Source organism: Salvelinus namaycush, unplaced genomic scaffold (assembly GCF_016432855.1).
Source record: "Salvelinus namaycush isolate Seneca unplaced genomic scaffold, SaNama_1.0 Scaffold629, whole genome shotgun sequence".
NCBI classification, from domain to species: Eukaryota; Metazoa; Chordata; class Actinopteri; order Salmoniformes; family Salmonidae; genus Salvelinus; species Salvelinus namaycush.
In genome coordinates this window covers 37501-62002 of record NW_024061341.1, presented here as the reverse complement: position 1 = coordinate 62002, position 24502 = coordinate 37501, and the positions used below count along the sequence as shown (strand labels likewise).

Below are 24502 nucleotides of genomic sequence, written 5' to 3'. Positions count from 1 at the left end.
GGGGGGGGTTGCACATCTCTGAAGGTTATGTCATTTTAATATGCTTCCTTAATGCCTTTGCAGACTGTACTATTTTGCCCTCCTTGACAAAATGTGAACGTCGTAGGAAAACGATTAAACATAAACGATTGTCAGACGTCTTGGCTCGTTCAGTGTGACAGGGTTGAGGTCTACTGGTTCAGTACCACTACGTCTTGGCTCGTTCAGTGTGACAGGGTCAAGGTCTGCTGATTCAGTACCACTACGTCTTGGCTCGTTCAGTGTGACAGGGTCGAGGTCTGCTGGTTCAGTACCACTACGTCTTGGCTCGTTCAGTGTGACAGGGCCGAGGTCTGCTGGTTCAGTACCACTACGTCTTGGCTGGTTCAGTGTGACAGGGTTGAGGTCTGCTGGTTCAGTACCACTACGTCTTGGCTCGTTCAGTGTGACAGGGTCGAGGTCTGTTGATTCAGTACCACTACGTCTTGGCTCGTTCAGTGTGACAGGGTCGAGGTCTGCTGGTTCAGTACCACTACGTCTTGGCTCGTTCAGTGTGACAGGGCCGAGGTCTGCTGGTTCAGTACCACTACGTCTTGGCTGGTTCAGTGTGACAGGGTCGAGGCCTGCTGGTTCAGTACCACTACGTCTTGGCTCGTTCAGTGTGACAGGGTCGAGGTCTGCTGGTTCAGTACCACTACGTCTTGGCTGGTTCAGTGTGACAGGGCCGAGGTCTGCTGGTTCAGTACCACTACGTCTTGGCTGGTTCAGTGTGACAGGGTCGAGGTCTGCTGGTTCAGTACCACTACGTCTTGGCTGGTTCAGTGTGACAGGGTCGAGGTCTGCTGGTTCAGTACCACTACGTCTTGGCTCGTTCAGTGTGACAGGGTTGAGGTCTGCTGATTCAGTACCACTACGTCTTGGCTCGTTCAGTGTGACAGGGTTGAGGTCTGCTGATTCAGTACCACTACGTCTTGGCTCGTTCAGTGTGACAGGGTTGAGGTCTGCTGATTCAGTACCACTACGTCTTGGCTGGTTCAGTGTGACAGGGTTGAGGTCTGCTGATTCAGTACCACTACGTCTTGGCTCGTTCAGTGTGACAGGGTTGAGGTCTGCTGATTCAGTACCACTACGTCTTGGCTCGTTCAGTGTGACAGGGTTGAGGTCTGCTGATTCAGTACCACTACGTCTTGGCTCGTTCAGTGTGACAGGGTTGAGGTCTGCTGATTCAGTACCACTACGTCTTGGCTCGTTCAGTGTGACAGGGTTGAGGTCTGCTGATTCAGTACCACTACGTCTTGGCTCGTTCAGTGTGACAGGGTTGAGGTCTGCTGGTTCAGTACCACTACGTCTTGGCTGGTTCAGTGTGACAGGGCCGAGGTCTGCTGGTTCAGTACCACTACGTCTTGGCTGGTTCAGTGTGACAGGGTCGAGGTCTGCTGGTTCAGTACCACTACGTCTTGGCTCGTTCAGTGTGACAGGGTCGAGGTCTGCTGATTCAGTACCACTACGTCTTGGCTCGTTTAGTGTGACAGGGTTGAGGTCTGCTGATTCAGTACCACTACGTCTTGGCTCGTTCAGTGTGACAGGGTCGAGGTCTGCTGATTCAGTACCACTACGTCTTGGCTCGTTCAGTGTGACAGGGTCGAGGTCTGCTGGTTCAGTACCACTACGTCTTGGCTCGTTCAGTGTGACAGGGTTGAGGTCTGCTGATTCAGTACCACTACGTCTTGGCTGGTTCAGTGTGACAGGGTCGAGGTCTGCTGGTTCAGTACCACTACGTCTTGGCTCGTTCAGTGTGACAGGGTCGAGGTCTGCTGATTCAGTACCACTACGTCTTGGCTCGTTCAGTGTGACAGGGTCGAGGTCTGCTGATTCAGTACCACTACGTCTTGGCTCGTTCAGTGTGACAGGGCCGAGGTCTGCTGGTTCAGTACCACTACGTCTTGGCTCGTTCAGTGTGACAGGGTCGAGGCCTGCTGGTTCAGTACCACTACGTCTTGGCTCGTTCAGTGTGACAGGGCCGAGGTCTGCTGGTTCAGTACCACTACGTCTTGGCTGGTTCAGTGTGACAGGGTCGAGGCCTGCTGGTTCAGTACCACTACGTCTTGGCTGGTTCAGTGTGACAGGGCCGAGGTCTGCTGGTTCAGTACCACTACGTCTTGGCTGGTTCAGTGTGACAGGGTCGAGGTCTGCTGGTTCAGTACCACTACGTCTTGGCTCGTTCAGTGTGACAGGGTCGAGGTCTGCTGATTCAGTACCACTACGTCTTGGCTCGTTCAGTGTGACAGGGTCTAGGTCTGCTGGTTCAGTACCACTACGTCTTGGCTCGTTCAGTGTAACAGGGTCGAGGTCTGCTGGTTCAGTACCACTACGTCTTGGCTCGTTCAGTGTGACAGGGTTGAGGTCTGCTGATTCAGTACCACTACGTCTTGGCTGGTTCAGTGTGACAGGGTCGAGGTCTGCTGATTCAGTACCACTACGTCTTGGCTCGTTCAGTGTGACAGGGTTGAGGTCTGCTGATTCAGTACCACTACGTCTTGGCTCGTTCAGTGTGACAGGGTTGAGGTCTGCTGATTCAGTACCACTACGTCTTGGCTCGTTCAGTGTGACAGGGTTGAGGTCTGCTGATTCAGTACCACTACGTCTTGGCTGGTTCAGTGTGACAGGGTCGAGGTCTGCTGGTTCAGTACCACTACGTCTTGGCTCGTTCAGTGTAACAGGGTCGAGGACTGCTGATTCAGTACCACTACGTCTTGGCTGGTTCAGTGTGACAGGGTCGAGGTCTGCTGATTCAGTACCACTACGTCTTGGCTCGTTCAGTGTAACAGGGTCGAGGTCTGCTGATTCAGTACCACTACGTCTTGGCTGGTTCAGTGTGACAGGGTCGAGGCCTGCTGGTTCAGTACCACTACGTCTTGGCTGGTTCAGTGTGACAGGGTCGAGGTCTGCTGATTCAGTACCACTACGTCTTGGCTCGTTCAGTGTGACAGGGTTGAGGTCTGCTGATTCAGTACCACTACGTCTTGGCTGGTTCAGTGTGACAGGGTTGAGGTCTGCTGGTTCAGTACCACTACGTCTTGGCTGGTTCAGTGTGACAGTGTCGAGGTCTGCTGATTCAGTACCACTACGTCTTGGCTGGTTCAGTGTGACAGGGTCGAGGTCTGCTGGTTCAGTACCACTACGTCTTGGCTGGTTCAGTGTGACAGGGTCGAGGTCTGCTGGTTCAGTACCACTACGTCTTGGCTGGTTCAGTGTGACAGGGTCGAGGTCTGCTGGTTCAGTACCACTACGTCTTGGCTCGTTCAGTGTGACAGGGTCGAGGCCTGCTGGTTCAGTACCACTACGTCTTGGCTGGTTCAGTGTGACAGGGTCGAGGTCTGCTGGTTCAGTACCACTACGTCTTGGCTCGTTCAGTGTGACAGGGTCGAGGTCTGCTGGTTCAGTACCACTACGTCTTGGCTCGTTCAGTGTGACAGGGTCGAGGCCTGCTGGTTCAGTACCACTACGTCTTGGCTGGTTCAGTGTGACAGGGTCGAGGTCTGCTGGTTCAGTACCACTACGTCTTGGCTGGTTCAGTGTGACAGGGTCGAGGTCTGCTGGTTCAGTACCACTACGTCTTGGCTGGTTCAGTGTGACAGGGTCGAGGTCTGCTGGTTCAGTACCACTACGTCTTGGCTGGTTCAGTGTGACAGGGTCGAGGTCTGCTGGTTCAGTACCACTACGTCTTGGCTGGTTCAGTGTGACAGGGTCGAGGTCTGCTGGTTCAATACCACTATGTGCAGTTGAAAGCTCTGACAAAGTTCTGTCAATGTCAGATGTTTTGGGCCTTTATCGTGTAGGGTGGCTTGTGTTACGAGACGGTTCCGGTGATTGATAAAGGTTAAATAAAATTTAAAAAAAAAATATATATATATATATAAGTTTGTGACCTATTTTAAGATGCATACTTTCAGTTTTTCCGAACTCACTTCATTCACTCATAAGCATAGAGCGAGGCTAGCCCTGCTGGTGCTGACACAGGTGCAGATGAAATACACCGCTGTGGTTAACGTAGCCTAGGTCTGCTGATGTCGCCTCTCAAGACAATCGCAGAATGTGACGACATAAGCAAATCTTACAATCTGGCCAGGTTGACATTACGATTTTACTTCGGTAACATCGCACAGTGTGACGTGATAATTGTAAAAGACTGAATCCAACGTAAAGTCTGCAAAGGCCTTTAGATGTTGTTGAACACTTCTCCATGTTGTCAGTTTCAAAATTGTCATTGAAACTAATATGGGTAATTTTCAGTTCATGAAATACTTTTCAGACACCTCATATCCTTCCTTTATTGACTGAACATTGTGATAGATGGCATCTCCCCCCAACCCTGAAACAACCAATGTCAAACTGATCCAGCTGAGGGTCAAGTGTCTCTGGGCATGCAGTGGTTTAGAGGACAGGTGTTGGTATCATGTTGTCATCTCAAGGACAGGGTCAGCTGTTCTGGCTACCGCAGTGTCCTGCTGGCTTACAGAGAGCTGGAGAGGAGCTGGAGAGGAGAGATGGGCCTCCACTACTGCACTCTGCTCCTATCAGAGAGTGTTGAAGTCATCAAGAGGTGGGCTGAGAGATTAGGGGGGGTTGTTCCCCCTCAAAAGCACGAGAGAGGATTTCAACCCCCATCATCTCAGATTGTTCTGAAATCTGTTAGAAACAGATAAGACTAGCATTCCAGCAACATTATATTATTGAAATATCATTTGATCTCTGAGAAATTAAGCTAATTGATTGCATCCAAATTGGCCATTTTTAAAAATGTAGTACCTAACATCCGATTTGGACCAAACCTTTTTTTTCTAACAATAAGTAAGACATGAGGAATCCAAAGAAATGGTTTCCTTACCCTGTAAGCAGACTATTGACAAGGTATGACAGCATTCTATGCTTTGGTTTTGTTGGCCGCTGTTTCAAATGCTAACTTTGGTCCAAATCCAATGCAAGTCATTGTTACCTATATTAGCATGTTCATGTCATACCATGTACATATAGACCGCTTACAAGGAAACTGTCATATTGTAATTTGGGCAAACTATCCTACTCTCTCTCTGCCACTCTCTCTCTCTAGTTAATTGTTCAAAGTACTCCTTCGAAATCAATGTTAAAGTCAAAGCTAATTCTGTTATCGTGGAATTGCTCTGCTGCCATAGAAAGAGAGCAAGGTGCTGCCTTAGAGAGAGAGATAGCGAGGTGCTGCCGTAGAAAGAGAGAGATAGCGAGGTGCTGCCTTAGAGAGAGAGAGATAGCGAGGTGCTGCCTCAGAGAGAGAGATAGCGAGGTGCTGCCTCAGAGAGAGAGAGAGCGATAGCGAGGTGCTGCCTTAGGGAGAGAGAGCGATAGCGAGGTGCTGCCTTAGGGAGAGAGAGCGATAGCGAGGTGCTGCCTTAGGGAGAGAGAGCGATAGCGAAGTGCTGCCTTAGGGAGAGAGCGAGGTGCTGCCTTAGGGAGAGAGAGCGATAGCGAGGTGCTGCCTTAGGGAGAGAGCGAGGTGCTGCCTTAGAGAGAGAGAGAGAGCGAGGTGCTGCCTTAGGGAGAGAGAGCGATAGCGAGGTGCTGCCTTAGGGAGAGAGCGCGATAGCGAGGTGCTGCCTTAGGGAGAGAGCGCGATAGCGAGGTGCTGCCTTAGGGAGATAGCAATGTACTTTAGTAGAGAGAGGGGGATGTAGAGAGATTTTGTGAGATAGAAGGGTGCTGCTTTAGAGAGATGGAGAGAGAGGGGATGTAGAGACAGGATGGCTGTGGGTTGGGTCTCTTTCGTGTCAGGTCTTCCTGTTGACCACATTGACAGGAAGATAGAGGCCTCTGCAGCTGAAACTGTCACCTCTCTCTCTCTCTCGTTGACTGGTAACTAATGCAAATCACATGTATATGGACTGGGCTAGTCTAACACTAATGTAAATCACATGCATACTGGGCTAGTCTTTAACTAATGTAAATCACATATGGACTGGGCTAATCTATAACAGGGATGGGGAACTGGCGGGGTCCCCTTTTGAAGTCCCTCGGACACAGTCAATTGAAGTTAATTCATTAGGCCCTCATCTATGGATTTCACATGACTGGACAGGGGTGCAGCCATGGGTGGGCCTTGGAGGGCATAGGCCCCTCCACTGGGGAGCCAGGCCCAGCCAATCAGAATGAGTTTTCTCCAAAAATGTAGCTTTATTACAGACAGAAATATTCCTCAGACCTGAAAACTGCACCATTTAAAATTGCCTTTTATTGTCCCCAGCACAAGGTGCACCTGTGTAATGACCATACTGTTTAATCAGCTTCTTGATATGCCACACCTTTCAGGTGGATGGATTATCTTCGTAAAGGATAAATGCTCACTAACAGGGATGTAAACAAATTTGCACACAAAATTTGAGAGAAATTAGCTTTTTGTGCATATAGAACATTTCTGGGATTTTTTTATTTCACCTCATGAAACATGGGACCAACACTTTACATGTTGCGTTTATATTTTAGTTCAGTGTATATATATATATATTTTATAGCAACACAAGACACCTGTCTGATTTACGCCTGTCTGAGTGGACGAGTCCATTGCCTGTCTGAGTGGACGAGTCCATTGCAGAGGGGATGGCACACCACTATCACCAGTAGTACATTTAGCCTACCGTTAATTCCCATCATTTCTAATCTACAATGTTTGTTTGGTTACGGTAATGCATTCAATATATTATTATTACAGTCTTACCATTGTCATTGTTGGAGTGGACACGTTGTTTGCAGAGCGTACAACCTAGGCTACACTTGTGATAAAAAAACGTTTTGGTTTATTTCATTCCATTTACGAGTTGTCAATTTATTCATTGTCTTTTGTTTGGAGTGCTCCTGTCAATCTTGATTAAGGACATGCACCTAGCCTGTTTGAAAAATATTCCCAGCTCTCATTCGATAACGACTCATGCTCTGATCCGGTGGAAACGTCATAAAATAGGCCTACCTGATTACTTCTTATCCCTTGCGCAAAATAGCCTACAGCTGTGTTTGTCTGGAGCTCGCTGGTGCGGAAACTCTGACAGCCCAGAATATTTTATACAATGTTGCAAGTTTGCTAGCATAAGCTTTGGGCTGGACCAAGTTGACAGTTCTACAATGTTTCTTACAGACAGTCCATGCATAGCCAATGTGATTTATAGGATATCTGTTTTCATCAGGATATGTTCTACATGCAGGCTGTAGTGTATTTGTTGGATTTATGTAGGCTGTTTTTACATATTACCAATGGCAATAGAAGTTATATTTAAAATTGTATCATTTTCATTTAGATATAATTTTGATTAACCACTACATTTATTTTGAGATATGAAGACTTTTTATTATAAATTGAATTAAACTGTTTCACGAAAAATGTGCATATGAAAATCATAATGGATCAGTAGAAATGGTACGATAACTTGGCACTCCAAATGGAAAAGGTTACCGGCCGCTGGTGTAGCCTCATACCGGCCGCTGGTGTAGCCTCATACCGGCCGCTGGTGTAGCCTCATACCGGCCGCTGGTGTAGCCTCATACCGGCCGCTGGTGTAGCCTCATACCGGCCGCTGGTGTAGCCTCTTACCGGCCGCTGGTGTAGCCTCATACCGGCCGCTGGTGTAGCCTCATACCGGCCGCTGGTGTAGCCTCTTACCGGCCGCTGGTGTAGCCTCATACCGGCCGCTGGTGTAGCCTCTTACCGGCCGCTGGTGTAGCCTCTTACCGGCCGCTGGTGTAGCCTCTTACCGGCCGCTGGTGTAGCCTCTTACCGGCCGCTGGTGTAGCCTGTTACCGGCCGCTGGTGTAGCCTCCTCCCGGGAACTGGTGTAGCCTCTTACCGGTAACTTCAGGAGAGTAACGGCAGAATCTGAGAAGGCCAGCAGCAGCAGGAAGAGGAGGATCAGGAACAGTTTTTTTTCTTCTTCTGGTTAGGCTATATTGATCTCTAACTCCCTCTTGAGTAATTTGTGTAACTTCATTTTTAATCACAGTGCTTAAAGCATCAGACAACCTCTGTGGCCTACGTATAGTTGATTTTATTCAAACATAGGGTGTATCTACAGTTGAAGTCGGAAGTTTACATACACCTTAGCCAAATAGACTTAAACTCAGTTTTTCACAATTCCTGACATTTAATCATAGTAAAAATTCCCTGTCTTAGGTAAGTTAGGATCATCAATTTATTTTAAGAATGTGAAATGTCAATAATAGTAGAGTGATTTATTTCAGCTTTTATTTCTTTCATCACATTCCCAGTGGGTGAGAAGTTTACATACACTCAATTAGTATTTGGTAGCATTGCCTTTAAATTGTTTAACTTGGGTCAAACGTTTCGGGTAGCCTTCCACAAGCTTCCCACCATAAATTGGGTGAATTTTGGCCCATTCCTCCTGACAGAGCTGGTGTAACTGAGTCAGGTTTGTAGGCCTCCTTGCTCGCACACGCTTTTTCAGTTCTGCCCACACATTTTCTATGGGATTGAGGTCAGGGCTTTGTGATGGCCACTCCAATACCATGACTTTGTTGTCCTTAAGCCATTTTTCCACAACTTTGGAAGTATGCTTTGTGTCATTATCCATTTGGAAGACCCATTTGCGACCAAGCTTTAACTTCCTGACTGATGTCTTGAGATGTTGCTTCAGTATATTCACATAGTTTTCCTGCCTCATGATGCCATCTATTTTGTGAAGTGCACCAGTCCCACCTGCAGCAAAGCACTCCCACAACATGATGCTGCCACCACCGTGCTTCATGGTTGGGATGGTGTTCTTCGACTTGCAAGCCTCCCTCTTTTTCCTCCAAACATAAGGATGATCATTATGGCCAAACAGTTCTATTTTTGTTTCATCAGACCAGAGGACATTTCTCCAAAAAGTACGATCTTTGTCCCCATGTGCAGTTTCAAACCGTAGTCTGGCTTTTTTATGGCGGTTTTGGAGCAGTGGCTTCTTCCTTGCTGAGCGGCCTTTCAGGTTATGTCGATTTAGGACTTGTTTTACTGTGGAAATAGATATTTTTGTACCAGTTTCCTCCAGCATCTTCACAAGGTCCTTTGCTGTTGTTCTGGGATTGATTTGCACTTTTCGCACCAAAGTACGTTCATCCCTAGGAGACAGAACACGTCTCCTTCCTGAGCGGTATGATGGCTGTGTGGTCCTATGGTGTTTATACTTGCGTACTATTGTTTGTACAGATGAACGTGGTACCTTCAGGTGTTTGGAAATTGCTCCCAAGGATGAACCAGACTTGTAGAGGTCTACAATTTTTTTCTGAGGTCTTGGCTGATTTCTTTTGATTTTCCCATGATGTCAAGCAAATGCACTGAGTTTGAAGGTAGGCCTTGAAATACATCCACAGGTACATTTCCAATTGACTCAAATAATGTAAATTAGCCTATCCGAAGCTTCTAAAGCCATGACATCATTTTCTGGAATTTTCCAAGCTGTTTAAAGGCACAGTCAACTTAGTGTATGTAAACTTCTGACCCACTGGAATTGTGATACAGTGAATTATAAGTGAAATAATCTGTCTGTAAACAATTGTTGGAAAAATTACTTGTGTTATGCACAAAGTAGATGTCCTAACCGACTTGCCAAAACTATAGTTTGTTAACAAGAATTTGTGGAGTGGTTGAAGAACAAGTTTTAATGACTCCAACCTAAGTGTATGTAAACTTCCGACTTCAACTGTATATATTGAAAAATACACGTTTTACATTTTTGACCAATCAAAAGAACAGACGACCAAGATCTTGTTTAGTCGGGGACATCCCTAGATTGGATGATGGTTGTCATCTGTCTGCTGTACCAGGAAGTGTTTCTTGATCAATGTGATTGTTTCCCTTGTGGTTTTATAGCTCATGTACTTTGCAAGTTATTTCAATACATCCTGTTATTTCTGTGCAAAGACAATATTATGTGTCTGCAGTCACACAGCTTGCTCTAAGGACTGTGGTGAAAGCCCACTGGGTAAAAACTGGTTAAATCAACATTGTTTCCACGTCATTAAAAAAATTAAAATAAGTATTGTATTGACATTGAATTAAAGTGGAAAACTGTTTGGATATGAAGAAAGTCATCAACCAAAAGGGAATTTCCTATTTTTTCACCAAACTTTTAACCTTAATCCAATGACATGGTGACATTTCACGTTGAATTCATGTTAGTTGACAACTCAACCAAATGTAAATCAGAACTAGATGTTGAACTGTTGTGTGGTGTGTGTGTGTGTGTTTTCCCATGTCTCTGAAGGTTTGTTGCGGTCCAGCCTGGTTATGTGTATAGCATCTGTAAGCCTACTGTTTGTGTGGATATTTAGGAAGTATTTAATTTAATGGATTGTGTGTTTTCTCTCCATCAGGGGTGAAGCTGTAGAAGAATAGCTGAAGAGAGAGAGAGAAGATGCCTCCTCCCCCGCCACCCCCTGCCCCTCCCCCACCCCCAACCTTCGCTGTGGTAAGCACGCCAAAGACGTCCTAGTTCTATTGAAACTACTCATATGAGTTAACATGACAATGGAAAATTCATTCAATTTAGATGTAATCTTAGCTGAAGACAGCATCACCTTCTGTCAGATAACTTGTCATCACCTTCTGTCAGATAACTTGTCATCACCTTCTGTCAGATAACTTGTCATCACCTTCTGTCAGATAACTTGTCATCACCTTCTGTCATGAGTGATTGAAGGGAAATGTCTTAGGTCAGTACAGTTTTGACCTTGTTCAATAGGGACACCTTGTGGTAGTGGAAGGAAGCGTTTCCAGCATGGCAATGTGATTGTGCATGTTGTAGTCCTAGGTAATACTATATCATTTCCTATATTACTTAACTGGCTTCTTTTGTTTGTGTTGTCAACATTCGCAGGCGAATACACAGAAGCCGTCACTCAGCAAGAATGAATCACAAGGAAGAAACGCCTTGCTGTCTGATATCGGCAAAGGTGCTCGTCTGAAGAAGGCTGTCACCAATGACCGGAGTCAACCCGCCATTGACAGTGAGTAAACATTTCTCTGATGGTGTGTAATCTAAAGGCTTTGCTCAGAATGTACTCATCCTCAGTTTAACAATTAGGAAATATGGAAGCTACTTGAAACCTACAAAGGCCTTCTGCAGATCATTAGATTTCAAAGGCTATGGTCTTGTGCCGGAGGAAAAGAGATTGAATACCTTTCTTCACAGAACCCAAAGGTGGAGGAGGTGGTGGTGGTGGAGGAGGTGGTGGTGGTGGAGGAGGAGGAGGAGGAGGAGGTGGAGGAGGTGGAGGAGGTCCAGTACTAGGAGGTCTCTTTGCAGGAGGCATGCCCAAGCTTCGGTCTTCAGGAGGGAACAGCAACGGTAATAATCCATCATGTGTATAATAAGAGGCTACAATGCACTGCAGCCTCTTGAGGTTGTATTAATGTGGTTTGTAGCCGTGTTTCAGATAAGCCATGATAACTATCTTCAACAAGTGTAATGTGTTGCTATATGTAAACTGCACTGCGCCACCGTTTTATACACGAGGGGAGGTCCTCGGGACACGTCAATCACAGGTCTGTCAGAGTTGACCAAAGTGCCGAGGTTTATTACATAACAAAACAATAATACAATTCATGACCCCAGAGACACACTGGCTCGGAGAGGGTCGGCAGGGGTCCTCTCCCCCCCAAAAAAGTAACTCAGTCCAACTTTAAACGTACTCTTGAAAGTTGTAATCGTGGAATGCACAAGGCACAATTTCTAAATTGGGTAGTGCATCATCAGTTGCTCTCGTCATCTTAGTATTGCAGACCTTAGGGAGTGAAGCTCCCCAGTGCTGGAAGGGGGGCCCCGAGTGAAAGAGTTTGGGAACCACTGGTATAGAAGACATACATTATGGATAGCAGCAGGGCAAGAAATAATGCCAAGACTTGCATGTAAAACACTTTACATAAAGTATATTCACACTCTTTGTAAGATAACACTGGTGACCAAACACTCTTTGTAAGATAACACTGGTGATTAAACACTCTTTGTAAGATAACACTGGTGACCAAACACTCTTTGTAAGATAACACTGGTGATTAAACACTCTTTGTAAGATAACACTGGTGACTAAACACTCTTTGTAAGATAACACTGGTGACTAAACACTCTTTGTAAGATGATAACACACTGGTGACTAAACACTCTTTGTAAGATGATAACACACTGGTGATTAAACACTCTTTGTAAGATATCACACTGGTGATATTCGCATGCGAAAGCACGCATGTAAATTCATACGACTTGCCTCTGCTCTCTAACCAAATAGTTCCCTTCTAAAACCAGCCAGCCCTGGAGGACTCTGCAGAAAGGGTGACAAAACATAAAAACAAACAAATAACAAAGAATATTAAACTAGTCCGCTTGCTAGGGCAATACCAGCTCATTTTCCCGGGCGGACTAGACAAACCAAAAAATTACCTAATAAGGGACACACAATTCTTTGAAAAATATAAACAATAATTATAACCCTGGCTCCTTTATAAAATAGCAATATTAAAACTACAATACTTTATTAAATACACAACATTATTAAAAAGACACAATTCATATTACATTGTTAAAAGCGAATACGTTTCTTAGTTCCTGTGCTATACCCTGTTCCCAGCTCACAACCGGCTTCCAAGCCGCTTTTCCCCAAACAGCATTGAAGACCTTACTGCAATACAAATCATTGTTTTACATAGCTGTCGTTTACTTGAGTAAGCGGTAAAACATTTACAGAAAAATAAACAAAAGTTGCTGACCAAACGTTTGACAACTTGCCACAAGCACAGCCCATGGGTGTCGTCCATGGCAGAAACACTGGCTCGCTAATCGAGAGTTCCGGCTCGGTAACTTATACTCCAATTCTCACCTGGTCTCACATTCACACCAGTCACTAGGTGACACGGGCTACATATATTTCTGTAATGCATAGAGGACACTAGTTGGTTGGTTGTTTTTAACCATAGCCCCATGTAGGACAAAATTATGATTGACAAAGTGTGTGATGTTTGAAACCCTTATGCTTCCACAGGAGGCCCTAGGCCCCCCATGGTACCTCTAGGAGGCCGTTCCTCAGGCCCCAGACCGTTTGGTGGTGGGGGCCCCTCCGCTGGCCCTCCACGGTTCTCAGGGGCCCCAGCCTTTCCCCGGAGCAGCGCCCCCGACCTCCCCAGGGGACGGGCAGGCCCCCCGCGACCAGAGACCCCTGGCGGACCCCCTCCCCCCGTCCCCAACACCCCACGGCCCAACCAGAGCCGAGGGACCCCGCCTGTTCCAGGAGGAGCCCGGATCCCCAGCTCAGCTCCGGCCCCTCCTCCACCCAACCTTGCAGGCAGACACCAAGGCCTGCCCCCTCCCCCTGGCCCTATAGGGGCCCCGTCTGGGCCAAAACCCTCCTTTGGGGCCCCTCCGGTTCCCAGTAGTGGACGTCCCACTCAACCCCCAGCCCCCCACCCTGGCAGACCCTCAGAGGACCCCTTGCCCCCACCCCCACCCCTGGGGGGCCACCGGTCCTCCATATCCAGAGATGGACCCCCACAGCCACCATCTTTCAACTCCAAGCCCCCCAGCTCGTCTTCCTCTCGGCCCTCCATCGGCGGTGGTGGAGCTCCCCCTCTTCCTCCTGGCAGACCGGGCCCTCCACTGCTGCCCCCAACGCCTGCGTTAGGAGACACCCCCAGACTACCACAGAGGAACCTTTCACTCAACTCGCCGGCACCCCCACCTGGCCGTTCAGGGCCACTGCCACCCCCTCCCAGTGAGAGGCCGCCCCCCCTGGGTAGAAACCCCTCAGGACGGACGGGTAAGGATGCCGCTTCCTTCAGTCTCCCCTCAGGTCATATAATGATGACCACTGTCTCTTTTTGGGTTAGCTTAGCAACTACAAACATAGCTAACCTTTCTGTGGTCAGTTTGGTCAGACATCAGTACACCGTGTATGTGTTTTGAGACTGGATGGAATGTAGTTTGTAGCTATGACATATAGCGATGATATACATGATGCTATTATATAGAACTAGTGTTGTATTGAACTCTGTGGTGTAACCTCTTCTCCCCCAGGCCCGCTCCCTCCTCCTCCTCCCTCCTCAGGTCCACGTGGAGGCAGTATAAGGTCATCTCCAGTCCCCTCACCTCCTAACCGCCCGGGAGCAGAGCCCTCCCGTGGGGGACACCGGCCCCCGCTCCCCCCAGACCGACCGGGAATAGGAGGCCCTCCTCCCCCACCTCCAACCATGGGCAACGGCTTCCAGAACTCCCATCCCCAACACGTTGGTGAGTGTAACGGAAGGAATTCATATGATGAGTAATCCTGCTTGAGACCTTACTCCCTAATGTGCCCTTAGCTCCCATTGCTAATGACTTGGCTTCAGCTCAGTGGGCTAACAGTTTTGTGGTGCAGAGAAGACCCGTGTTTGAACCCATATAGGTCTTTAACTGACCCGGCTGAGAGTTGTGTTTCTCTCTCTGTCAGATGAGTGGGAGTCCCGGTTCCAGTTTCACCCTGTCTCAGACCTCCCTGTCCCAGAGCCTTACATCTCCTGTCAGAAGACATACCCCAGCAAGTTGTCCAAGACTGACGGCATAGGTAGGAACCAAGGGCTTTCCTCCCAGAACTGGGTCAAATGCACGTCAAATACTTCGAAATTCTTGCGCTTCAAAAAGAGCAAACTCCAAGCTAAATCAAGTGTTTTATATATGTATTGATTTGTCCCAAATCTGTTTCCTCCTGAAAGTTTCCAGCCTTCCTTCAGAGTATCTTCCTGTCCTTGACAGCCTACTTGACATGTCCAACTTATTTTCCTCTTCTTTCCTGTCCAGGTTCGGATAAAAAGTTCAGGGGTGCGCCCCCACTACCCCCTATCCCCAGGTAAAGGGGTCGTTTTTGGGATGTCTTCCCTCCCTCCCTCCCTCCCTCAGAGTACATGGATGTAAGTATGTCACTCCCACTGCCTCTGTCTATGAGGCTTATTACACCTCATGGATGGACCATATTTGCAGTGGGACTCACGCAACCATGTGTTTCTGCCTGGAGTTGACAAAATATTCTCATTTAACGAACAGCACCCCAAACCAACCAAAGTGGCAACAGAGGCTCGTTTTATAGGCTATGCATTTGGTTTTGCTCCACTATGTAGTGTTGAAACTGTATACTTTTGTTATCATTTTTCACTGTGCCTTTTTTTTCTATTCTGGATTGTTATGAAGGATCTTTATGAGACTTAAGTGAAGCATGTTATGAAGGATCTTTATGAGACTTAAGGGAAACATGTTATGAAGGATCTTTATGAGACTTAAGGGAAACATGTTATGAAGGATCTTTATGAGACTTAAGGGAAGCATGTTATGAAGGATCTTTGAGACTTAAGGGAAACAGTCGTGTTGGATGTTGTGCCTGTCTTCGCCAAAGGGCAACCGAACTATAGCATATCAGTTACATTGTTCTAACCATCAAAGGGTACTTTTCCATACAATCCATGTGCAGTTCATAGCATGTTGTGAACTTTGTTTTTACACAGTAGAGACAAAATGGACGCTTGTGTGTTACAGTATGCGTTGATTGAACTTTAGGTGAAAATGTAATGTTTTCTTTTTGCTTTGATAGATAGAAAAACATCCCTCATGACAGCTGTTAGTTTAATTTTGTATGATTTGAGTTGTTGGGAAGGACTCTTTGTTCTTATTTTCTAAGTTATGTATTTGACCATTTTTTACTCTACAGTTACAGTATTATCTTCTGCTTCTGTACTACTGCTCTGGGATCTCTCCGCTACTTGATATTAACATCAAGCTGGTCTCAGAACCACTTGCAGAGTGACAGTCCAATATTTGACCTATGAAAGTAAATCAATAAAATGTATTAAAATGTTATACATGGTCCTGAAGTTAAGATAGGAATGAGCTTACTCATAGTGTGTTTAATGTATGCAAGGAGGATATGAATATGGATCAAAATATGCTGGCTGTATGCTGGTGTGAGAGAAAGTGCTATGTCAGTGTTTTCTCTGTTCTGTAAAGAAGATAATATGCATTTCTGAATAGAGAATGGGGGGAATGGCATGAGCATGTGTGTTTGACCAAAGACAATCGGCTGCACTAGGACGTAGTCTCATCCCACAGAGGCAGTGTCTCAGATACAACTTGCATTGGAGGCTACCTGGGACCAAACAGCCAGAAACATCCTGCAGAAATGGAACGTTTCAAAAAGAGGACCATTAAAGTTGTGTGTTAGTTCCTCCTCAGGTGACAGACATAATGAATGACATTCCTCATGGGGACATTTTTCTTTCAGTCTTCTTTCAGAATTTATTCTGTCTCTTGTTCCCTGGTTATCTCTGTTAACCCAGAAGTAAAATATAGCGTCGTTTGGTCAGCGACACGCAGAAACTGCCCATGGGAGATTAGTTCCCTATGACATTTACAATGGTACTGCAGAGTGCTTTATGCACTTTGGCTTCAAGGGAACTTATATATATATATTTTTTTATGCATTCAACTGCATTTGTTTCTGCCTTTTGAGTGTATTTTCTTCCTGATGCTTTTCAATGTAAAACAAAGCAAACTATTTCCAAATGGATTTTCTAAATAAAGCAAATAAAGTTGGAATTGAGACTTCTTGTGTTCTCGTACAATATAAAAGGAAGTTAGTTGCTTCACTAACACTCTCAAACTACACTATTTTAGAATCTAATCACATTTTTAGGGGGATATGCAGCTAGTGGAGTATTCTAGGTTTGTATATATTTTAAAGGCGTCTAGTCTTAGCTAATTCGTTGATTTATTGACCTAAATGTATTGATTTATTGACAGGTCTTAACTCACATTATACAGACCTCGAGAGACCCTTACCAACGTCAGAGTGCGGTCGCTTTCCCACCCAATCAAAGCCGAGTATAGCTCCTCGAAACAACACACTTTGGCGACAATTGGATGCCTGGCTTGTCACTCATAATGTAGGGCGTTGTTGAACAATTGCACGAAAGGCCACAACTGAGAATTGTTACTGCTATCTGGGATCCTTGGGACATAACCTTAACCCTTACCATTTTACATTTCAACTTCAATTGGGGCAACGTCAATGTTGTGACGTGCAAAGGATCCAAATAGCATACGCCAAATGATAATAGCATGCATTTGTACTACCGTTAGCTAGCTGTCAACAGCAATAGATAGGACGAATTAGACTAACGCTACATTTTTATAAAAAACGACAAGCGCGTGTTAAATATGCAATATCTCGTCACCAGATGTGCAAGGTATGACGCTTTTATCTTGTATTTTCGCAATCTGTTTTTAGCACGCGATTTAGATGTAACTGTTACTAGCAACGAATAGCATGCTAACTTTAGCTATTTACTAGCTCCAGCTCCAAATCCAATAATTGGCATCGTTCAAGACATCACGAGTTACACTTATAAAAGGTTACTCTGTCAAGCCTCACATGCTGAAATCCCCCATGACTATTTTTGAAAGCAGTTTCAATGCCCAGTTGGGAGTAGGCTAAAATGCAATATTATCTGTGGTATGTATGTCATCAGCACTGCACTCCCTCGTAAATAGCTTTGTATTGGTTATTTTTGACAACAGATTCTCCCTCTCCTGTATAGGGTATTGGTAGGGCCAGGAGTTTTTCCTGTCACTTGGTCAGGAAACGCTTTTGGTCCTTGGTATTACATGTTTTCTGAAAGAAAAGAAAAAAAGTGTATGACCTATCCGACTACTACTCACCGATTAATATGGTTTCAACAAGGGCATTGCGGATGTATTAGCCTGAACTGGTGCCCAGCATGACTGTTCTGTACTCCGATATCGAAAGATATTCCCATCTGTGAAGTAATTTAGTCCTCATACAACCACAAAACAACCATGGATACCTACGTAGCCATCCATGGCAAGAACATATCCCACAACCCCCTCTCCTCCACCCAAGCCATGTCTATCGACAAGCTCTTCCCGGCTCTCCTGGAGTGTTTTGGGATCATCCTGTGTGGATACATCGCCGGTAGGACAGACATAATCACCTCCTGTCAAGCTAAAGGATTAGGGAACTTTGTGTCTAAATTCGCCCTCCCGGCGCTGCTCTTCAAGAACATGGTTCTGTTGGACTTTAATAATGTGATCTGGTCGTTCCTGTGGAGTATCCTGATAGCCAAGGTGTCGGTGTTCGCCCTGGTGTGTGTTCTGACGCTAGCCGTGGCCAGTCCGGAGAGCAGGTACAGCAAGGCAGGACTCTACTCCATCTTCGCTACGCAGAGCAACGACTTCGCCCTGGGGTATCCCATTGGTGAGGATAGTAGTCTTTTGGAATGTGATCGCAGTACAATAGGGGCGAGTTTATTTTCCTTTGGAAAGTTCAACCTCTTTCTCCAAACAGTCCCAGCCGTTCCACACACAGTGCGTTCTGGAAGTATTCAGACCCCTTCACTTTGTCCCACATTGTTACGTTACAGCCTTATTGTAGAATGTATTACATCGTTTTTTCCCGTCATCAATCTACACACAATACCCCATAATGACAAAGCAAAAACGGGTTTAGACATTTTTGCTAATTTATATTAAAAAAATATATATCACATTTCCATAAGTATTTAGACTCTTTACTCAGTACTTTGTTGAAGCACCTTTGGCAGTGATTACAGCCTCGAGTCTTCTTGGGTATTACGCTACAAATGTGGCACACCTGTATTTGGGGAGATTCTCCCATGCTTCTCTGGAGCAGGTTTCCATCATGGATCTCTCTGTGCTTTGCTCCCTTCATCTTTCCCTCGATCCTGACTAATCTCCCAGTCCCTGCTGCTGAAAAACATCCCCATTACATGATGCTGCCACCACCACGCTTCACCGTAGTGATGGTGCCAGGTTTCCTCCAGACGTGACGCTTGGTTTTTGCTCTGACATGCACTGTCAACTGGGACCTTTATATAGACAGGTGTGTGCCTTTCCAAGTTGTAGAAACAGCTCAAATATGATCAATGGAAACAGGATGCACCTGAGCTCAATTTACAGTCTCATAGCAAAGGATCTGAATACTTATGTAAATAAGTTATTTCTGTTTTTAATTTTTAATAAATTTGCAAACATTTCTCAAAACCTTTTTTCACTTTGTCATTATGGGGTATTGTGTGTAGATTGATGAGGAAAACATTTAATTTGATCTATTTTAGAATAAGTCTGTAACGTAACAATTTGGAAAAAGTGAAGGGGTCTCAACTTTCTGAATACACTGTATTTGTTGGAACATCTGGGGGTCCCTGAGGAATGGTTTGGAAACCATACAATAACATCTGTCCCCCGTCCCCGTCCTCCGTCCCTGCAGTGGACGCCCTGTACAGGAACACATATCCAGAGTACCTGCAGTACATCTACCTGGTGGCTCCTGTCTCCCTGATGTTCCTCAATCCCATAGGATTTGCCTTCTGTGAGGTCCAGAAGTGGAAGGACCACCCAGAGAGACAGCAGGGCAAGTTGCAGATCATCAGAGTGGTGCTGCTGCAGGTCATTTCATCTTGCTTTCTTCTGGGATCAATCGTTTTTTTTGTTTTGCAAATTACATTAAATGGTGCTTTATTCTTTATTGGACAAGGAACATATTTAACATTCAATAAAAGTAGTAAATACTTAGGATTTTGTAACAAAGAAATTAGAGTGAAAGGATCTGTGTATCTGTTAGCTAGCTGTGATAAGAATGGAAAAACATCTTAATATCACAGTGAATAATAAAGGCTAGAAAACATGGTGTCAGGGTGTGTCTTAGGGGGTTGGGTTAAAACATGGTGTCAGGGTGTGTCTTAGGGGGTTGGGTTAAAACATGGTGTCAGGGTGTGTCTTAGGGGGTTGGGTTAAAACATGGTGTCAGGGTGTGTCTTAGGGGGTTGGGTTAAAACATGGTGTCAGGGTGTGTCTTAGGGGGTTGGGTTAAAACATGGTGTCAGGGTGTGTCTTAGGGGGTTGGGTTAAAACATGGTGTCAGGGTGTGTCTTAGGGGGTTGGGTTAAAACATGGTGTCAGGGTGTGTCTTAGGGGGTTGGGTTAAAACATGGTGTCAGGGTGTGTCTTAGGGGGTTGGGTTAAAACATGGTGTCAGGGTGTGTCTTAGGGGGTTGGGTTAAAACATGGTGTCAGGGTGTGTCTTAGGGGGTTGGGTTAAAACATGGTGTCAGGGTGTGTCAGGGGGTTGGGTTAAAACATGGTGTCAGGGTGTGTCTTAGGGGGTTGGGTTAAAACATGGTGTCAGGGTGTGTCTTAGGGGGTTGGGTTAAAACATGGTGTCAGGGTGTGTCTTAGGGGGTTGGGTTAAAACATGGTGTCAGGGTGTGTCTTAGGGGGTTGGGTTAAAACATGGTGTCAGGGTGTGTCTTAGGGGGTTGGGTTAAAACATGGTGTCAGGGTGTGTCTTAGGGGGTTGGGTTAAAACATGGTGTCAGGGTGTGTCTTAGGGGGTTGGGTTAAAACATGGTGTCAGGGTGTGTCTTAGGGGGTTGGGTTAAAACATGGTGTCAGGGTGTGTCTTAGGGGGTTGGGTTAAAACATGGTGTCAGGGTGTGTCTTAGGGGGTTGGGTTAAAACATGGTGTCAGGGTGTGTCTTAGGGGGTTGGGTTAAAACATGGTGTCAGGGTATGTCTTAGGGGGTTGGGTTAAAACATGGTGTCAGGGTGTGTCTTAGGGGGTTGGGTTAAAACATGGTGTCAGGGTGTGTCTTAGGGGGTTGGGTTAAAACATGGTGTCAGGGTGTGTCTTAGGGGGTTGGGTTAACAGCAATAAGACACATTTTTGTGGACTGTAAGGAAAGTGGACAGTAAAGTATTCTTCTATACGGTGGTGGCTGGTGGGCATTGTGACCCACTTTTATTCTAATCTATTTTATAGGTACTGAAGAACCCGATAGTGTTCATGGTGGTGGTCGGGATCGTGTCCCACTTTGCCCTGGGCCAGAGGATCCCTGCTGTGATGGAGGAGTTTGTGGATGGCCTGGCCAACTCCTTCGGAGGAGCAGCTCTCTTCTACCTGGGACTCTCTATGGTGGGACAGGTGGGCAAACTCACCAGGTCTACTGGAGTAGCCCTGATCCTGCTCATCACTGCCAAACTGTGAGTTACAGAAATGTCATCAAGTCATTATCAACCTACCCTGTGGGAATGGATGGATAGGGTGCTGATAACTGCAGTCGTAAATAGGGTACTGTACTGTCCTAGTGGTACTGTACTGTCCTAGTGGTCCTGTACTGTCCTAGTGGTCCTGTACTGTCCTAGTGGTACTGTCCTAGTGGTACTGTCCTAGTGGTACTGTCCTAGTGGTACTGTAATGCCCTAGTGGTACTGTACTGTCCTAGTGGTACTGTACTGTCCTAGTGGTACTGTCCTAGTGGTACTGTACTGTCCTAGTGGTCATGTAATGTCCTAGTGGTACTGTACTGTCCTAGTGGTACTGTCCTAGTGGTACTGTAATGTCCTAGTGGTACTGTACTGTCCTAGTGGTACTGTAATGTCCTAGTGGTACTGTCCTAGTGGTCCTGTACTGTCCTAGTGGTACTGTACTGTCCTAGTGGTACTGTCCTAGTGGTACTGTAATGTCCTAGTGGTACTGTACTGTCCTAGTGGTACTGTACTGTCCTAGTGGTACTGTCCTAGTGGTACTGTAATGTCCTAGTGGTACTGTCCTAGTGGTCATGTAATGTCCTAGTGGTACTGTACTGTCCTAGTGGTACTGTCCTAGTGGTACTGTAATGTCCTAGTGGTACTGTACTGTCCTAGTGGTCCTGTAATGTCCTAGTGGTACTGTCCTAGTGGTCCTGTACTGTCCTAGTGGTACTGTACTGTCCTAGTGGTACTGTCCTAGTGGTACTGTAATGTCCTAGTGGTACTGTACTGTCCTAGTGGTACTGTACTGTCCTAGTGGTACTGTCCTAGTGGTACTGTAATGTCCTAGTGGTACTGTCCTAGTGGTCCTGTAATGTCCTAGTGGTACTGTACTGTCCTAGTGGTCCTGTAATGTCCTAGTGGTACTGTACTGTCCTAGTGGTACTGTACTGTCCTAGTGGTCCTGTAATGTCCTAGTGGTACTGTCCTAGTGGTACTGTACTGTCCTAGTGGTACTGTACTGTCCTAGTGGTCCTGTAATGTCCTAGTGGTCCTGTACTGTCCTAGTGGTACTGTACTGTCCTAGTGGTCCTGTACTGTCCTAGTGGTACTGTACTGTCCTAGTGGTACTGTACTGTCCTAGTGGTACTGTACTGTCCTAGTGGTACTGTCCTAGTGGTACTGTACTGTCCTAGTGGTCCTGTAATGTCCTAGTGGTACTGTACTGTCCTAGTGGTACTGTACTGTCCTAGTGGTACTGTCCTAGTGGTACTGTACTGTCCTAGTGGTCCTGTAATGTCCTAGTGGTCCTGTAATGTCCTAGTGGTACTGTACTGTCCTAGTGGTCCTGTACTGTCCTAGTGGTACTGTCCTAGTGGTACTGTCCTAGTGGTCATGTAATGTCCTAGTGGTACTGTACTGTCCTAGTGGTACTGTCCTAGTGGTCATGTAATGTCCTAGTGGTACTGTCCTAGTGGTCCTGTACTGTCCTAGTGGTACTGTACTGTCCTAGTGGTACTGTCCTAGTGGTACTGTAATGTCCTAGTGGTACTGTCCTAGTGGTACTGTACTGTCCTAGTGGTCATGTAATGTCCTAGTGGTACTGTACTGTCCTAGTGGTACTGTCCTAGTGGTACTGTAATGTCCTAGTGGTACTGTCCTAGTGGTCCTGTACTGTCCTAGTGGTACTGTACTGTCCTAGTGGTACTGTCCTAGTGGTACTGTACTGTCCTAGTGGTACTGTACTGTCCTAGTGGTACTGTACTGTCCTAGTGGTACTGTCCTAGTGGTACTGTAATGTCCTAGTGGTACTGTCCTAGTGGTACTGTAATGTCCTAGTGGTACTGTACTGTCCTAGTGGTACTGTACTGTCCTAGTGGTACTGTACTGTCCTAGTGGTACTGTCCTAGTGGTACTGTAATGTCCTAGTGGTACTGTACTGTCCTAGTGGTACTGTACTGTCCTAGTGGTACTGTCCTAGTGGTACTGTACTGTCCTAGTGGTCCTGTACTGTCCTAGTGGTACTGTCCTAGTGGTACTGTACTGTCCTAGTGGTACTGTACTGTCCTAGTGGTACTGTACTGTCCTAGTGGTACTGTACTGTCCTAGTGGTACTGTACTGTCCTAGTGGTACTGTACTGTCCTAGTGGTACTGTACTGTCCTAGTGGTACTGTACTGTCCTAGTGGTACTGTACTGTCCTAGTGGTACTGTACTGTCCTAGTGGTACTGTACTGTCCTAGTGGTCCTGTAATGTCCTAGTGGTACTGTACTGTCCTAGTGGTACTGTAATGTCCTAGTGGTACTGTACTGTCCTAGTGGTACTGTACTGTCCTAGTGGTACTGTACTGTCCTAGTGGTACTGTACTGTCCTAGTGGTACTGTCCTAGTGGTACTGTACTGTCCTAGTGGTCCTGTACTGTCCTAGTGGTACTGTCCTAGTGGTACTGTACTGTCCTAGTGGTACTGTACTGTCCTAGTGGTACTGTCCTAGTGGTACTGTACTGTCCTAGTGGTCCTGTAATGTCCTAGTGGTACTGTACTGTCCTAGTGGTACTGTACTGTCCTAGTGGTACTGTCCTAGTGGTACTGTACTGTCCTAGTGGTCCTGTACTGTCCTAGTGGTCCTGTAATGTCCTAGTGGTACTGTACTGTCCTAGTGGTCCTGTACTGTCCTAGTGGTACTGTCCTAGTGGTACTGTAATGTCCTAGTGGTACTGTACTGTCCTAGTGGTCCTGTAATGTCCTAGTGGTACTGTACTGTCCTAGTGGTCCTGTACTGTCCTAGTGGTACTGTCCTAGTGGTACTGTACTGTCCTAGTGGTCCTGTAATGTCCTAGTGGTACTGTCCTAGTGGTACTGTACTGTCCTAGTGGTACTGTAATGTCCTAGTGGTACTGTACTGTCCTAGTGGTACTGTAATGTCCTAGTGGTACTGTACTGTCCTAGTGGTACTGTAATGTCCTAGTGGTACTGTACTGTCCTAGTGGTCCTGTAATGTCCTAGTGGTACTGTCCTAGTGGTACTGTACTGTCCTAGTGGTCCTGTAATGTCCTAGTGGTACTGTACTGTCCTAGTGGTACTGTACTGTCCTAGTGGTCCTGTACTGTCCTAGTGGTACTGTCCTAGTGGTACTGTACTGTCCTAGTGGTCCTGTAATGTCCTAGTGGTACTGTCCTAGTGGTACTGTACTGTCCTAGTGGTACTGTACTGTCCTAGTGGTACTGTACTGTCCTAGTGGTACTGTCCTAGTGGTACTGTACTGTCCTAGTGGTCCTGTAATGTCCTAGTGGTACTGTACTGTCCTAGTGGTACTGTACTGTCCTAGTGGTCCTGTACTGTCCTAGTGGTACTGTCCTAGTGGTACTGTACTGTCCTAGTGGTACTGTACTGTCCTAGTGGTCCTGTAATGTCCTAGTGGTACTGTACTGTCCT

At 46.2% G+C, this 24502-nt stretch overlaps 2 protein-coding genes across 6 annotated transcripts in view; both read left to right on the top strand.

Moving 5' to 3' along the window:
* The window catches only part of LOC120042175 (WAS/WASL-interacting protein family member 1-like), a 35968-nt gene extending 19366 nt beyond the window's left edge, over window positions 1–16602 (top strand). For 4 of the 5 annotated variants that reach the window (XM_038987039.1, XM_038987040.1, XM_038987043.1 and 1 more), the window contains exons 2-8: window positions 10366–10460; window positions 10869–10998; window positions 11184–11339; window positions 13027–13797; window positions 14055–14267; window positions 14467–14580; window positions 14814–16602. In XM_038987039.1, coding sequence (XP_038842967.1) covers window positions 10407–10460; window positions 10869–10998; window positions 11184–11339; window positions 13027–13797; window positions 14055–14267; window positions 14467–14580; window positions 14814–14866 — 1491 coding nt within the window. In that variant the 5' untranslated portion in view covers window positions 10366–10406 and the 3' untranslated portion in view covers window positions 14867–16602. The remainder of the gene's footprint in view (window positions 1–10365; window positions 10461–10868; window positions 10999–11183; window positions 11340–13026; window positions 13798–14054; window positions 14268–14466; window positions 14581–14813) is intronic. The other variant, XM_038987044.1, reaches the window with a different exon arrangement.
* A 375-nt stretch (window positions 16603–16977) lies between these two features.
* The window catches only part of LOC120042176 (integral membrane protein GPR155-like), a 23650-nt gene continuing 16125 nt past the window's right edge, over window positions 16978–24502 (top strand). Inside the window, exons 1-3 of the mRNA XM_038987045.1 lie at window positions 16978–18276; window positions 19309–19487; window positions 20860–21080. Of these exons, the coding sequence (XP_038842973.1) occupies window positions 17859–18276; window positions 19309–19487; window positions 20860–21080 (818 nt within the window). The 5' untranslated portion in view covers window positions 16978–17858. The remainder of the gene's footprint in view (window positions 18277–19308; window positions 19488–20859; window positions 21081–24502) is intronic.